Source organism: Rousettus aegyptiacus, unplaced genomic scaffold, assembly GCF_014176215.1.
Source record: "Rousettus aegyptiacus isolate mRouAeg1 unplaced genomic scaffold, mRouAeg1.p scaffold_m13_p_5, whole genome shotgun sequence".
NCBI lineage: Eukaryota > Metazoa > Chordata > Mammalia > Chiroptera > Pteropodidae > Rousettus > Rousettus aegyptiacus.
In genome coordinates, this window is record NW_023416308.1 from 73,070,228 (window position 1) to 73,084,472 (window position 14,245).

General features: G+C 33.4%; 1 protein-coding gene across 3 annotated transcripts in view; it reads left to right on the top strand.

The window, feature by feature from the left end:
* The window catches only part of RSF1 (remodeling and spacing factor 1), a 111,200-nt gene that overhangs the window by 23,644 nt on the left and 73,311 nt on the right, over window positions 1-14,245 (top strand). For all 3 annotated transcript variants that reach the window (XM_016161495.2, XM_016161494.2, XM_016161496.2), the window contains exon 2: window positions 8,440-8,531. In XM_016161495.2, the coding sequence (XP_016016981.2) occupies window positions 8,440-8,531 (92 nt within the window). The remainder of the gene's footprint in view (window positions 1-8,439; window positions 8,532-14,245) is intronic.

A 14,245-nucleotide genomic window follows, 5' to 3' on the forward strand; every position in this document is an offset into this window, starting at 1 on the left:
TTTTTTCTGGAATTTTCTATTATTTTTGGACTGTGGTTGACCTTGGGTAACTGAAACTGCAGAAAGCAAAATTACAGATAAGGGAGAGACTGTCATAGTATAGATCATACATGATGAGGGTAGGAGCCTGGTACTTTATAGAGGTCTGGTGCGAGGAAATCACTATATATAGGTATTGCTCTCGTTAAACATATAGCTTCATTATTTACTCTGTGGATGTAAGAAATGTCCAAACCTGTAGGGAATTTTTATCAGTTTATTTGAGCCAAATTGACAACAATTGCCAGGAAGCAAAATCTCAATGGATTCAGAAAATGCTCCAGAGAATGGCAGTTTTGCAGTTTATTTTATGCATTAGAATCAAAGGATCAGACATAAGGAGGGTTACATGAAATCCATTGGTAGTAGATTAAGGGAGTGGAAGAAAGCAAAGGGGAATCTCTGGGATTGGATAAAAAGTAAAACAGAGAGACACCTACTTCAGTGTGGTGGGTATAGGACAGTTAAAACTTAGTATTTATAGCACATAGAGATGGTATTCAAGTAACAAGATAACAATGAGGGCTTCTGTGGTCTCATATTCTGGTATAGCGGGTGTGCCTGAGGGGTCTGGAAAAGATTACCCTGACATCTCAAAAGTATATTACTTAGATGCAAAAGACAATAGACAGGCTTACTTAAGGCAAAGATTGACTTTTGTCAAGGAAGCTACCATGACGTGCTTTTAGTTGAGAATTTTTATGTTCAGATCGTCCTATGTTGTTACTTTTGATCTCTTGAGTTTCTGAGGCCCCCCCTATGCAGGCCTCCTCTGAGCTCATCAGGTTTAATATGTGGCCTCTCTTATGTCCACAACTCCTGTATACAGATATCAATGAGAACATTCACCTCTTCCATCCTCCCTTCTAAAGGAAAAGGGCAGGGAGAACATGAAAATAAGTTGTCTGGAGTTAGTGATATTAGGGGCTCACACAGTGAACTGAAACCCAAAGCCACTATTGCCATCTTTTTCATCTCTTGTTCCTCATCATTTTCCTACATGCCGTTAGTTCAGATAATTTCTCTTTTACACCTACAGGAACTGTCTTTTTTTTTTTTTCCAGCTACCTATAGAACATTTTTATTTTCCTCTCTCTCTCTCCCTGTCACTTTCCTTCTGTTTTATTTTCTTGTCCCCATTCTAGTTCATTAAATAGTTGAATGACCCAGGAACCATGCTTGGCGCTATTGAATACAGTGATAGAGGCAGATGGATCTGGCCCTAATCTTCATGGAGAGAGGAGGAAGAGGAGCTAGAGGATAGATAATTATAAAGTGAGACTATAAAAATAATTAAGACTGCCATCAAAGAGCCTACCCTTATTTCTCTTTTCTTCTCCAGTTTATAGTTTTTATTTTCTCTTAATTATCAACATTTGGGGTAAATTTAAAACTTCTAGCTAGTATGCATTGTTTTCCATTTTATTTAAATATTAAAATTGCAAGATAATTTTTTAATTATTTTGTTTAACATGCATAAAGTCAGTTCTCGTGGGTAGCTAGGCAATATACAACTTGGCTTGTATTTTTGTGGGATACAGCCTCTTTGCAGGATGAACATTGTCTAAGGTAGTGTTTTTCAACCTTTTTTCGTGATCACATCCTTAAAGAGAAAGTTTTATTTTAATTTTTAATTTCTATCTAGCAAGAGAAATTAAACACTAAGGAATAAGATTTTGTCAGAAAGCAATAAGATGTGGAAAACCATAAACCATTACCTGAGATTTTCTTGCCTCCCTCAAAGACCAGTTTTTATCCCCCTTGTGGGCAATATTGCCCCCCACCCCCGCATTGAAAGTAAAAACTATAGTATAAATTTTCCAGAAAGCAATTTAGAAGTGGAGTGACTTTTTCAAAAGTTGTAACTATGAAAATAGTGATGATGGTTGCACAACATTGTAAGTGTAATTAATGCTCCTGAAATGTACACCTAAAAATGGTTTTAACAAATTTTGTTATTTGTATTTTACCACAATTAAAATTAATTATTAACTAAAACTCATTGATTTCTGTACTTTAAAGGGATGAAATGTATGGTATGTGAATTACATCTCATTGATGCTGCTGGGAAAAAAATAGGTTGGGAGAAGTAGTAATAGTCTTTCTGTTGCTACAGCAACTGTTAGCTGGATTACATTTTAGAAATGGATAATATCTCAGGGTGTATAGGTAAGAGCAACGCAAGATCCAAACCTAGATACAGTGCTGTGCAGAAAGAATGACTTGATTCATAAGTTAGGTTTTCTGAACTATTCCTCCATCCATTCGATATGTAAAGAAACATTAGAAAGAGCCCTGGATTGGAAGGCCAGAAATCTGGACTCTTGCTCAGCTTCTGTTTTCTGATCTTGGGCAGTTCACATCACATTTTAGTTGCTAAGTTTTCTGGTCTGTCAGAGAATGTGAATTAGAACATTACTTTCAGTTCAAAAATTCTAAGATTCCATGATTGATTCTTATTATTATAAAGCAGATAAATACTCATTTCAATATATAGACATGTATATTAAATATTAGAGCTGGAGGACTTTGATCATTTATGGATAAGAAAGTTGAGGTTTGCACCTCTTTCTCTTGGCTGTCTGTCTGATGTTTTTCATAATATATACATAGTTATGTGCTGCATAGTGCTGCATAATGAGTTTTCAGTCAGTGACAGACCACATATATGACAGTGACCCCATAAGATTATAATGAAGCTGAAAAATTCCTCTCACCTAGTGATATTGTAGCTGTCATGACATCATCATGCAATGCTTTACACAAATAGCACCGTATTACCAGTGTCTACAGAATTTAGTATGGTAACATGCTGTTTGGGTTGTTACTTAGGAGCTGTAGGGCTAACAGAATTTGTTGCTCCAAAATATTTCTGTTTGGCATAAGGATTATTTTAGGTTGATTAATTTTAAGAGACTACAGACTTGGGAAAAGCTCTGAAAACCAAATAGAAGGGTCAAGTGGCCTGTGGGACCAGTCTCATTCTTGCTAAAAATGCTCCCCCAAAAGAGTTTGTAAAAACTGGGAAGTAAATAAAAACTTTTTATATGCTTATTTTTCAACCACTGCATCTGAACTCAATGTTCCTTTATCAATGGCCTACATAAAATCAACTGTTTTTGTGACTAAGTATATCTTTGCTTATAAGCATAAAAGAAGTTTAAAAGACTTTACTGAGAAATGAGAAGAATTATGTTATTTAATTATTATGATCTGCTATAAATTTCTACCATTCAGAAAGCAGAATCATAAGTAACAAGACTAGAATTGCAGCAGCAGCAGCATTCTTAAAGCTTTTTACTGGAAAGATGCTTTTAAAAATATTAAAATGTAGAACATCTTTGGGTGATTGGATCAGTAACACAGTCTGGAATTCTACCACTTTCTGCTGCTTCATACCTACATCATCTTGGCATGCTTTTCACACAGTCACTGGCTTTTTTTATGCTTCAGAATCTTTCACCTCCTGAAAGCCTGTAAAAGAAAACTGGGTCTGTTAAAGGTTATATATCAAATCTCCCATGTGAAAATGTAGAGATCTTCATTCAGTTGGGACAAAACCTATACTTCATAGAATGACATAAAGTTAGTTAATAATTCTTTAGAAGGAAATTAATAATTACCAAATGTTCTGAAAAAGATACTATTTAGAAAATTTCGTGTGATAAATAAATGAATTTACAGATTCTCTGTAGTTTAGAAAACGATCATGCATCTTAAAAACATGATCGATAATTTTCAGCTGTACTGTCCAAAATCATAGCTACTTGCCACATGTGGCTATTTAACTCTAAATTAATTTAAAATAAATAAAATTAAAAGTTGTTCAGTTTTATTAGCAGCATATCAAGTGCTCATTAGTTTCATGTAGCTAGCTAATGGCTACTGTATTGGAAAGTGCGTATATAGAATATTTCCATCATCATAGGAGGGTCTATTGAATATACAGCATTGCTTTAGAGAATATAATAAGCCCTCCGTATCTGCGGGTTCTTACATCTACAGATTTAACTAACAGCTTATTGAAAATATTTGGGAAAAAAATTATGTTGTCACTGACGTGTACTATGTCGTTAGGCCTGTAGTGGTTGGGTCTGTATTAAATAGGCACAGATTTTTTATTGTTGTTATTCTCTAAAAAGTACAATATAGCAACTATTTACATAGCGTTTACTTTGTATTAGGTGTAAGTAATCTAGAGATGATTTAAAGTATAATAGAGGATGTGCATAGGTTATTTGCTAATAAAATGATTTCGTGTAAGGGACTTTGGGCATCTGTGGATTTTGGTATGGGGGGAGGCGGCTGGACCTAATCCCGAGGCTACTGAGGGATGACTGTACAAAGTATGGGAATTTTGATATTTTCAGTTTAACTCTAATGTTGATTAATTTTTCTGTTGAAGTTTCTGCCTGTTTATTACCAGTTGGCAGATATTAAGAGCTACTACTGTCCATAAAAGTTATCATCTTGTCACTTCTGTTTGTAACAACCAGTATAAGTAAACTAGATATATAACAACATAACAATATAAAGGTCAACTAGATTTCTTATAGTGACTGTTTCACAATATGTACAAGTATCAAATAATTGTTATACATATGAAACTGATACAATGTTACATATTAGTTATATCTCAAAAACGTGTAATTGTTATTGTGCTTTATAAATTTTAGTTTTGAATATGATTCAGTACAGTAGCCACTAGCCATATGTGACTCTTGAGCGCTTGAAATATGGCTGTTGTGAATTGAAATGTACTGTAAGTATAAAATGTATGGTATATTTTGGATACTTAGTACCAAAAAAACAAAGATGTAAAATGGGTAAAGGGGATCAAAAGGTACAGACTCCCATTATAAAATAAATATGTCATGGTGATGTAATGTGAAGCATGGTGACTACAGCTAATATTACTGTATTGCATATTCGAAAGTTGCTAAGCAAGTAGATCTCAAGTTCTCATTACAATAAAAAAAATTTTGTAAGTTGACAGACTATGCAAGTTGACAGATGTGAACTAGACTTATTGTGGTGATCATTTCTCAGTGTATACAAATATCAAATCATTATGATGTATACCCAAAACTGACAATAGTCAGTTATATCTCAGTTTTAAAAATGAATAAATTTTAAAAATCAAATTAAAAATGTAAAATATCTGAAATTTTAAAGACTGATTACATGTTGAAATAACATTGGAATATATAATGTTAAATAAAATATATTATTAAAATTAATTTCGACCTCTGTTTTTACTTTTATGAGTGAACTACAAGAAAATTTTAAATTATATGTGGCTTATCTTATATTTCTGTCAGACAGTGCTTTGCAAGAGCTGATACTTTAATAATCAAATCTATTTCTATGTGCCTGAATCATATGACTACATTTGTAAAGTGGGATGAAAAACACTTTTTGTATATATTTTTGTCCTTGGAGTTTTAAAAATAGTTTCAATTGTATCAATTTTTTTTACGATTTTATATATCTGTGTGGTATGGGGGACATGCAGAGCTTTTAGCCAACTCCTAAATGAGTGATACAAACAGACTGTATAAATATTATGGGCATTTCAAGGACGAAGCTGTTGCTGGAATCATCGGAAAGCTATCTCAGAGACTTTTGGGACTTTTATTTACCAGATATTGAAAGATGAAAATGTTTCAAGTGGGCAGAATACAATAAGCTGGTGGGCTTGAATAAAGCCCAAATAGTGGACTGGATATGCTTAATGGGTAGTGAACATGGGAGGATGATTGGAATCAAGGATTTCAGTGTAGAAGTAAAACAGAATTGGAGAGTTAGGTTGAGGCTGAATACTGGGATACAGTAAGAAATCTGGATGAGTTTATGTAGGTATTTAGGGGCCATAAGAGATGTTTATGAACTAGGAAGTGACATGTAAGCTGTATTTTTGGGAGATTGATTTACCTACAGGAAATTACCTAGCTATTTTTCTGAAGTGCGAAAATACAGTGATATCCTAGAAAAATTGGGGAAATAGGGAACAGGATTGAGATGTAAGAAGGCGGTATCATCAAGACTAGTGTGTTTGGGGAAAAGTGAAAAGGAAAAGTTGAAACAGAACTTGATTCCCCAAATATCACGGTAGAAATAAAAATAGATATTTTTGTTTTCTGTAGTGTTTTACAGTTTTGAAACTGTAAGATAACCAATTCAGCCCTTTATTGTGGATGAAGAATTTGAGATTCAGTGTTGAAAGAACTTGACCAGAATCATAGCTCCTTGTATTACATGATAGAGCTGAGAATTGAGCCCAGGAGTTTTTCTTCATAATGTATTTTGTCTTCCGCATCTGCTCTATTGCCTAGGCCAGTGCCTCAGGTTTTCTTGACTTTTTATCACTTTACATAACCATTCAATCACTGAGTTTTATTTTTTGTTTCTTAAACATTTCTCAAATCTGCCCACTTCTCTCTATCTTTGTTCAGATTACTCCCATTGTTCTAGATGATATTTTCCTGAATTTATATCTTATCTCAGCCATGTACCACACCTCCTAAAACAAGCAAATAAAAGCAGTCTTCCTAAAGTTCAGTCACTGAGATCTTTCTAAATTACTGAGCAGTCTCTTGACTAAACTTTTAAATAAAATATAAACTTCTTAGCCTGACCTTATAAGGCTCTTCATGATTATGCCCCTTTTCTGTGTCCATGCCTCCAGGTCCATGATCACATTTACATCTCTCTGTGTCTGTAGTTAGTTCTGTAAGCAGCGCACTTTCCTCCTTTTCTCCACCCTACTCTCAATCCCATACTTCAGGTCTTGGCTTAGTACAATTGTTTATGGACTTGTTTATAACCACCGCTCCTAGCTTCTCCCCCTTACCTCCAACTCATCCAAGGTCTAACCTCCCTAAGAAGACTCACTTAAGTAGTAGGCTCATTAAGAGCAGAGACTATTTCTTGCTTACTAATTAATAGTGGACCCACAGAAATTTGTTGAATGACTGAATGTTTTTATACTTAAAGGTCATTTCAAGTTGGAAGTAGCTTTCTTAGAGAATAAAGAATCTGAAAGAATGACTGAAAAAAATTAGTCCATCATTTACCAACCTGTACTTTAAAGTGCTTGTATCCTACAAACATTGTGTTTCACAAAAAAAATTTCATGATCATATATTAGGGAATGCTGCCAATTTTATTTCTGTCTTCTATATGCACAGTATATATAAGAACAATCAATTAGGTTTCAAGAAGTCCCATGGTCAAAAAAAAAATTGTTTTTTTTTTGATCCAGCATTTTCCTAAAATATTTAATAATGGAACCTTTGTAGATAGTATACCTATAATTTCTTTTAGGTTATTAGTGGTATTTGGTATTTTGGAAATGCTAAACTTGACAGGCTTGTGTGTCCTTTATTTTCCTCAGGTCTAATTAATATAATTAAACAGCATAATCAGATCATGCCCAAGGGATAGTTGGAGGAACTCCAGTTGTTTACAGTTAGAAGAGAAAACCTGAGGGAAGGTGTGGCAATCTTCAAATATTTGAAGGTTCCAATAGAAGAGGAATTGAAAGTATTGTCTTTGAAACCAGAGAATAAGAGGAAGAACCAGAGGAGATAGGCAGATTTTGATTTCAGTAAGGGTAACTTTCTAATAATTAGAACTTTTAAAGGTAAGTAAATTTTCTGTTCCTAAAGGTTGTCAAACATCAATCTATATGGATATTATAGAGGAGTTTAGCATAACAGATAAGAAGATACAGATTGGAAGAATGGTTTTCTAAAACAGTTTGAAAATCATTTGACTTTCCGAGATATCTATCAACTTGAGATTTACGTTTCTTGATTCCTTTTTAATCCTGTGAATCTATTTTGGTCTGCAGTCTCAGTAAATAAACCAAGTATGTGTTATGAAAAACATTAGGTTTTCATTAGTAGGAATTTTAGTTGTACAGCTAAGTGCATTTACTTGATGCTTTTAAAAAATAGACTTTATTTTTTAGAGCAGTTTTAGATTCACAGAAAAATTGAGCCCTAAGTACAGAGATTTTCCATACACCCTCTTCCCACTCATACAATCTCCCCCACTATCCACATCCTGCACCACAGTGGTACACTTGTTAAAATCGATGAACCTACACTGTCACATCATGATCACCCAGAAGTCCATAGTTTACTGTAGAGTTCACTCTTACTTGATAGTATTTTGAAAGAAAATATGAATGTACCTATTCATCTTTAAGAAAGTAGTTTTCAATTATTTCTTGCCCTAGTTTAGTCTTTTCTGATTCAGAGATCTAAAAGATAACTAACATCAACATCCTCTTTTTTGAAAAATTGTTCAGCTTTGGGGAAAGTTCTTCTATAATTTAAATGTTTACACATTTTTTTATTTTGCTGGCTAACAGTATTTTTTTTTCCTTTTAAGTACCAAAAGAATTGGTGGAGCTCCATTTGAAGTTGATGAGGAAGATTGGCAAATCCGTTACAGCAGACAGATGGGAAAAATATTTGATCAAGGTAAATATTTGTAAATTGCCTTCTCTATTAGTGAAATGTTACTCTACCTAGCATAAATTTGTTATGTTTCATAGTAAGCTTAACCTTTAAAATAGTCTACCAAAAGTTCTAAAATATGACTTAGAAATCCACATAATTACTATCATTATGTGATTCTCTTTTGCAGATTCTCAGCAGTACTCTTGAGTCCTAAAGTTAGATTTCAGAGGTATTATGTCTCTTGTGCCCAACACTGTGCTCAGGACTTTTCAGTCTTATCTCATTCAGTTCTTAAAATCATCCTGATCAAATCAAGTAAGAGGCAGATAAGGCCCAAGAAAGTTGTCATTTCCTTGAGATTACACGGTATGCATAGACAGAGCCCGAATTTGTCTCTCAAAAATGTCCAAAGACCTTTAGGTCATCATGGGAGACTTTTAAGTTACCAACAAGGCCAAACCTATCCTTAATGAAAACAACCTAGGTAATCAGAAAATGGTTGCTTTAGGATAAACTCTATTAAAGGCAAGACCATTCAGGAAAAATTGCTTGTAATTGCATCCAAACTCTGAGGGCCACACAGTTTTTGGAAGCCTAAGCTGATGTAGATACATACCTCCGTGATGTTTTTGAGGTATTTGGAATTCTGTAATGTCCAGGATATTGTAATATTTTTAGATTATTGAAAAACTATGTAATTTTCTAATTTTCTTTAAAATATCTATGTTGATGTATCTGTATGTTTTCATATCTGGTTTTTGTGTTTTTTGGTGAGGGAATGTATATGATTATCGAGTGCTATGAAAAGAGGGAATAGGAGTTGTCTATATTTATTATAAAAATCACATGTGCTATTTCAGTTATTTTTGCTGTATACCTCATCACTCCATGACATAAAATAGTTATTTTAGTCAACTCACTAATTGTCTGGGTCAGGAATTTGGAAAGGTCACTTTCACCATACTCTGTTAGTTGAAACAACCACAATTCCACCCAAATTCAAGAAGAAATACAGACCCCCAAACTCTGAATGGTAAGAGTGGCTTAACTTTCGGAAAACTCAACATGAAATTCATGTGGATATTTTTGCACAAGTGTGAAGCATTGCAAAGTTGGCTCAGCATTTTAATACTGTGGGATTTTTCTAAAAGCCTGATTAACTGATGTTTAATTAAATCTCTGAAATATGTTAAACTGAATGATAGATGAGCAAATTTTTAACCATTCAAAGTGCTTTTAGAAATACCAGTGAAGTTGCTGTTTTGCTTTTAACAAATATTTATTAATGATTAACAATCAAAGTTCGGGGGCTTAAAAAGAGATGGTGGAAGTTCAGTACACAGATTTTAACATTTTTAAGAGGTAGACTTTTGTAAATAAATCTGTTTATTAAAGTGGGTTTTTTTACATGTTCGTAGAATGGAGGTAGAAATCTTGTATACCAATTCCAGCTCTACTGTTAACAAACGTTAGGACCATGGGTAATGTACTTTGCCCCTTGTGTCTTAGTTTCTTTGTAAAATGTGAGAAATGAACGAGGTGATTTTATATAAACCCTTTCATTTTTATGGTTATTTTTTTTTAATCGAGTTACCTTCACATAACGTAAAATTTGCCCTTTGAAAGTATGCAGTTCACTTTTTTTTAGTATGTTCTTAAGGCTGTGCAACCATTACCATTGTCTAAACCAGAACATTTTCATCACCTCAAAAAGAAATGCCATACCCATTAGTAATTACTCCCCCTTCCCTGAGTCCTTAACAACCACCAATCTGTTTTTTGACTTTATGAATTTGCCTATTCTGAATGTTTCATATAAATAAGACCATATAATATGTGCCCTTTGTGTCTGCCCTATGTCACTTAACATATTTTTAAGGTTCATCCATGTTGTAGCATGCATCAGAACTTTGTTTCTTTTTATGCCTGAATAATACTCCATTGTATGTATGGATAATAATACCACAGTTTATTTATCCACTTATCAGATATTTGGCTTGTTTTCATCTTTTGGCTGTTGTGAATAGTGCTGCTATGAACATTTGCGTACAGGTTTTTGGGTAGATAGATGTATGGTTTTCTTTCTTTTGAGTATATATCTAGGGTAGAATTGCTGGGTCACATGGTAATTCTTTTAACTTTGAGAAACTGCCAGACTGTTTTCAAAGCAGCTGTACCATTTTTAGATTTTCACTAGGAACGTATGAGAGTTCCAACTATTCCACATCCCTCCTCACCAGCACTTACTATGTTATTAATTGATTGATTTTAACCATCCTATTGGGTATGAAGTGTTATCTCATTATGGTTTCAATTTGCATTTCCCTTATGACTAAATGATGTTGAGCATTTTTCATGTGTTTGGCCTTTGCATATCTCTTTTTGGAAAATGTTTATTTATTTCCTTGTCCATTTTTTAATTGTTTGTCTTTTTTGAGTTTTAAGAGTTTTTTTTTTTAATACATTCTAGATACTAGACCCTTACCAGATATATGATTTGCAAGTAGTTTCTCTCATTTTGTGTGTTGTCTTTTTACATTCTCTGTAATGTCTTTTAAAGCATGAAAATCTTAATTTTAAGGCAATCCCATTTATTTTTTCTCTTGTGGCTAGCGCTTTGGCGTCATAGAGAAGAAACCATTGCTCAACCCAGAGTCACCAAAATTTAATCTTCAATTTTGTTATAAGAGTTTTATAGTTTTAGCTCTTAGATTTAGATCTGTGATCCATTTTAAGTTAATTTTGTATATGCTGTGAGATAGGGGTCTGTCTACATTCTTCCGCACATGGATATCCAGTTGTCCATTACTATTTGTTGATAAGACTCTTCTCTTTTACCCATTGAATTCACTTGACATCTTTGTAGAAAGTCAGTTGACCATAAATGTGAGGGTTTATTTCTGAAGTCTTTATTTCGTTGACTTGCATCATTCTTTATACTACTACTATACTGTCTTGATTATTGTAGCTTTGTGGTTTTTTAAATTGTCTTTTTCAGGATTGTTTTGATTATTCTGCATCACTTGCATCTCTTTATGCATTTAAGAATTAACTTACCAATTTCTGCAAAAACGCCAGCTGGAATTTGGGTAGGGATTGTGTATAACCTGTAGATAAGGTTGGGGAATATTGATTTCTTAACCAGGATACCTTTTAAAATATTTAGGTCTTTAATTCCTTTCAAAAGTGTTTTTTAGTTTTCTGAGTCCAGTCTTAATACTTCTTTTATTCAATTAATTCCTTAGTATTTGGGGATTTTTTGGAGTTATTGAAAATGGGATTGTTTTCTTAATTTTATTTGTAGATCATTCATTGCTAGTGTATAGAAATACCACTAATTTTTGTATATTGATCTTGTATCTTGACATTTGCTAAACTCATTTATTAACTTAGTTTTTGTGCGTGTGCGTGGATTCTTAAGACTTTCTGTATACAAGATCATGTCATCTGCAAATATAGTTTTACTTCCCATTTTCCATTCTGAATGCCCTTTATTTCTTTTTCTTACATAATTGCTCTCACTAGAACCTCTGGTATATTATTGGATAGAAATAATAGAGATGATGAAAGCAGACATCCTTATCATGTTCCTGATCAGAGGGGGAAATTTTTCAGTTCTTAAATTAACATTTTGTGTGATTTTAGCCAAGAGGTTTTCATAGATATTCTGTATCAGATTGAAGAAATTCTCTTCTTTTTCTATTTGTTGAACATTTTTGTCATGATAGGTACTGAATTTTGTCAATTTTTTTTCTGCATCTATTGAGATACCATGTGGATTTTGTCCTTTATTCTATTAATATGGTATATTACATTGATTAATTTTCATATGTTGAAAGCTTGCAGTCTTGCAGTCAGTCCCCACTTGGTCATAGTCCATAATCTTTTTAATAACATTGCTAGATTTGGTTTGTTGATTTATTTTTGAGGAATTTTGTGCCTATGTTCATAAGGTATATTTGTTATTTTCTTGAGATGTTTTCATCGGCTTTGGTAGCTGTGTTAATTCTTTAAACATTTATTAAAATTTAACAGGGAAGCCATCTGGGCTTGGGCTTTTGTTGTTGAAAAATATTTTTTGGTTTGTTTACTCATTCTCTTCACTGTCATAGGTCTCTTCAGATTTGTATTCTTGAGTCAATTTTAGTAGTTCGTGTCTTTCGAAGAAATTGGCCATTTTATCTTGCTTGTCTAGTTTATTGGCGTACATTTGTTCATAGAATTCACTTAAAATCCTTTTTATATAAAGTCAGTGGTAATATCCCTTCTTCTTTCCTCATTTCACCAATTTGAATGTTCTCTTTTTCTTTCCCTTGGTCAGTCTAGTAAGAGGTTTGTCAATTTTGTTGATCTTTTTAAGAACCAATTTTTATGTTCATTGAATTTCTCCGTTGTTTTTTCTATTTGATTATTTCCTCCTCCTTGCTTTGGGTTTAGTTTGCTCTTCTTTTCTAGTATGTTAAGGTGGAAGTTTTGGTTATTAATTTGAGATCTTCCTCTTTCATAACATAGTCATTTTCAGCTATTCCTTCTAATCCCTACTTTAGCATAATTCTACAAATTGATATGTTGTATTTCATTTTCATTCATCTCAAAGTATTTTTTCTTTTCCCTGGTGATTTCCTCTTTGATCCATTGGTTATATAGTAGCATGTTGATTAATTTCCACCTATTTATGAATTTCCCCATTTTTTTCCGGTTGTTGATTTCTAATTTTATTCCATTGTATAGCACATACTTTGTGTGGTGATGATTCCATTAATTTTGTTGAGATTTGTTTTATGGCCTCATTTAACATATATTAGGTCCTTCTTCAATATTAAAAAGTGATTTTTCTACTTAGATACTTATTGAGATGTTTTCATTTCATATTTATATTTATTCTTACTGATTTTTAAGACTTTTGCTGCCCTATAAGTAAAGTTTGCACAATTCCCCTTATGTAGAAATGTATATTTTTCCCTTATCCATTTGACATGTTAAAGTCTACTATTTATTAAAGAACTATAAGCTCTGCCTTAACTATTTTCCTTCAGGTGCCACCTATCCTCTTCAAGATCCTTGTATTAGTTATCTCTTGCTTTCATGACAGATTACTCCAAACGTAGACGCTTAAAACAACAAACACTGAACATTTATTATTTCAAAATTTTTGTGTGTTAGATATTTGAGTGTGGCCTAGCTTGGTGCCTCTGGCTCAGAGTCTCTCATTAAGCTGTAGTTAAGGTGTCAGCCTGGCTTGCAGTCTCATCCGAAGACTCAAGTGTGGGAAGATCTAGTTCCAAGTTCTATCACATGGCCACTGACAGGATTTAGCTCCTTGTCTTGGCTTCTGAATAGGGCTCCTCACAACATTGCAGCCCCGTAGGGCATTGCTTCTCTATAGGGCAGCTTACAGCATTGCATCAGAGCCAATGAGTAAGAGAGAATGCCTGAGATATAAGTCATGTCTTTTTATAACCAAATCTTAGAAATGACATACTGTTACTTTTGTTATATTCTGTTAGAATGAAATCACTAGTAGATTTCGTTTATAACCAAAGGTCTGGGGGAGGCAGCAAAATGAAGGGAATCACATAAAGGCATTGAATACTAGGAGGTGAAGATCATTATGGGCTACCTAAAGGCTTTCTCATTTGTAGCAAACCTCTTGAATTAACTTTCTTTATTTGCTGTACTATTTCTTTAACCTCTCGTTCACCCTTCAGTTTGTTGATTTTTTTTCTTCTCCCTGC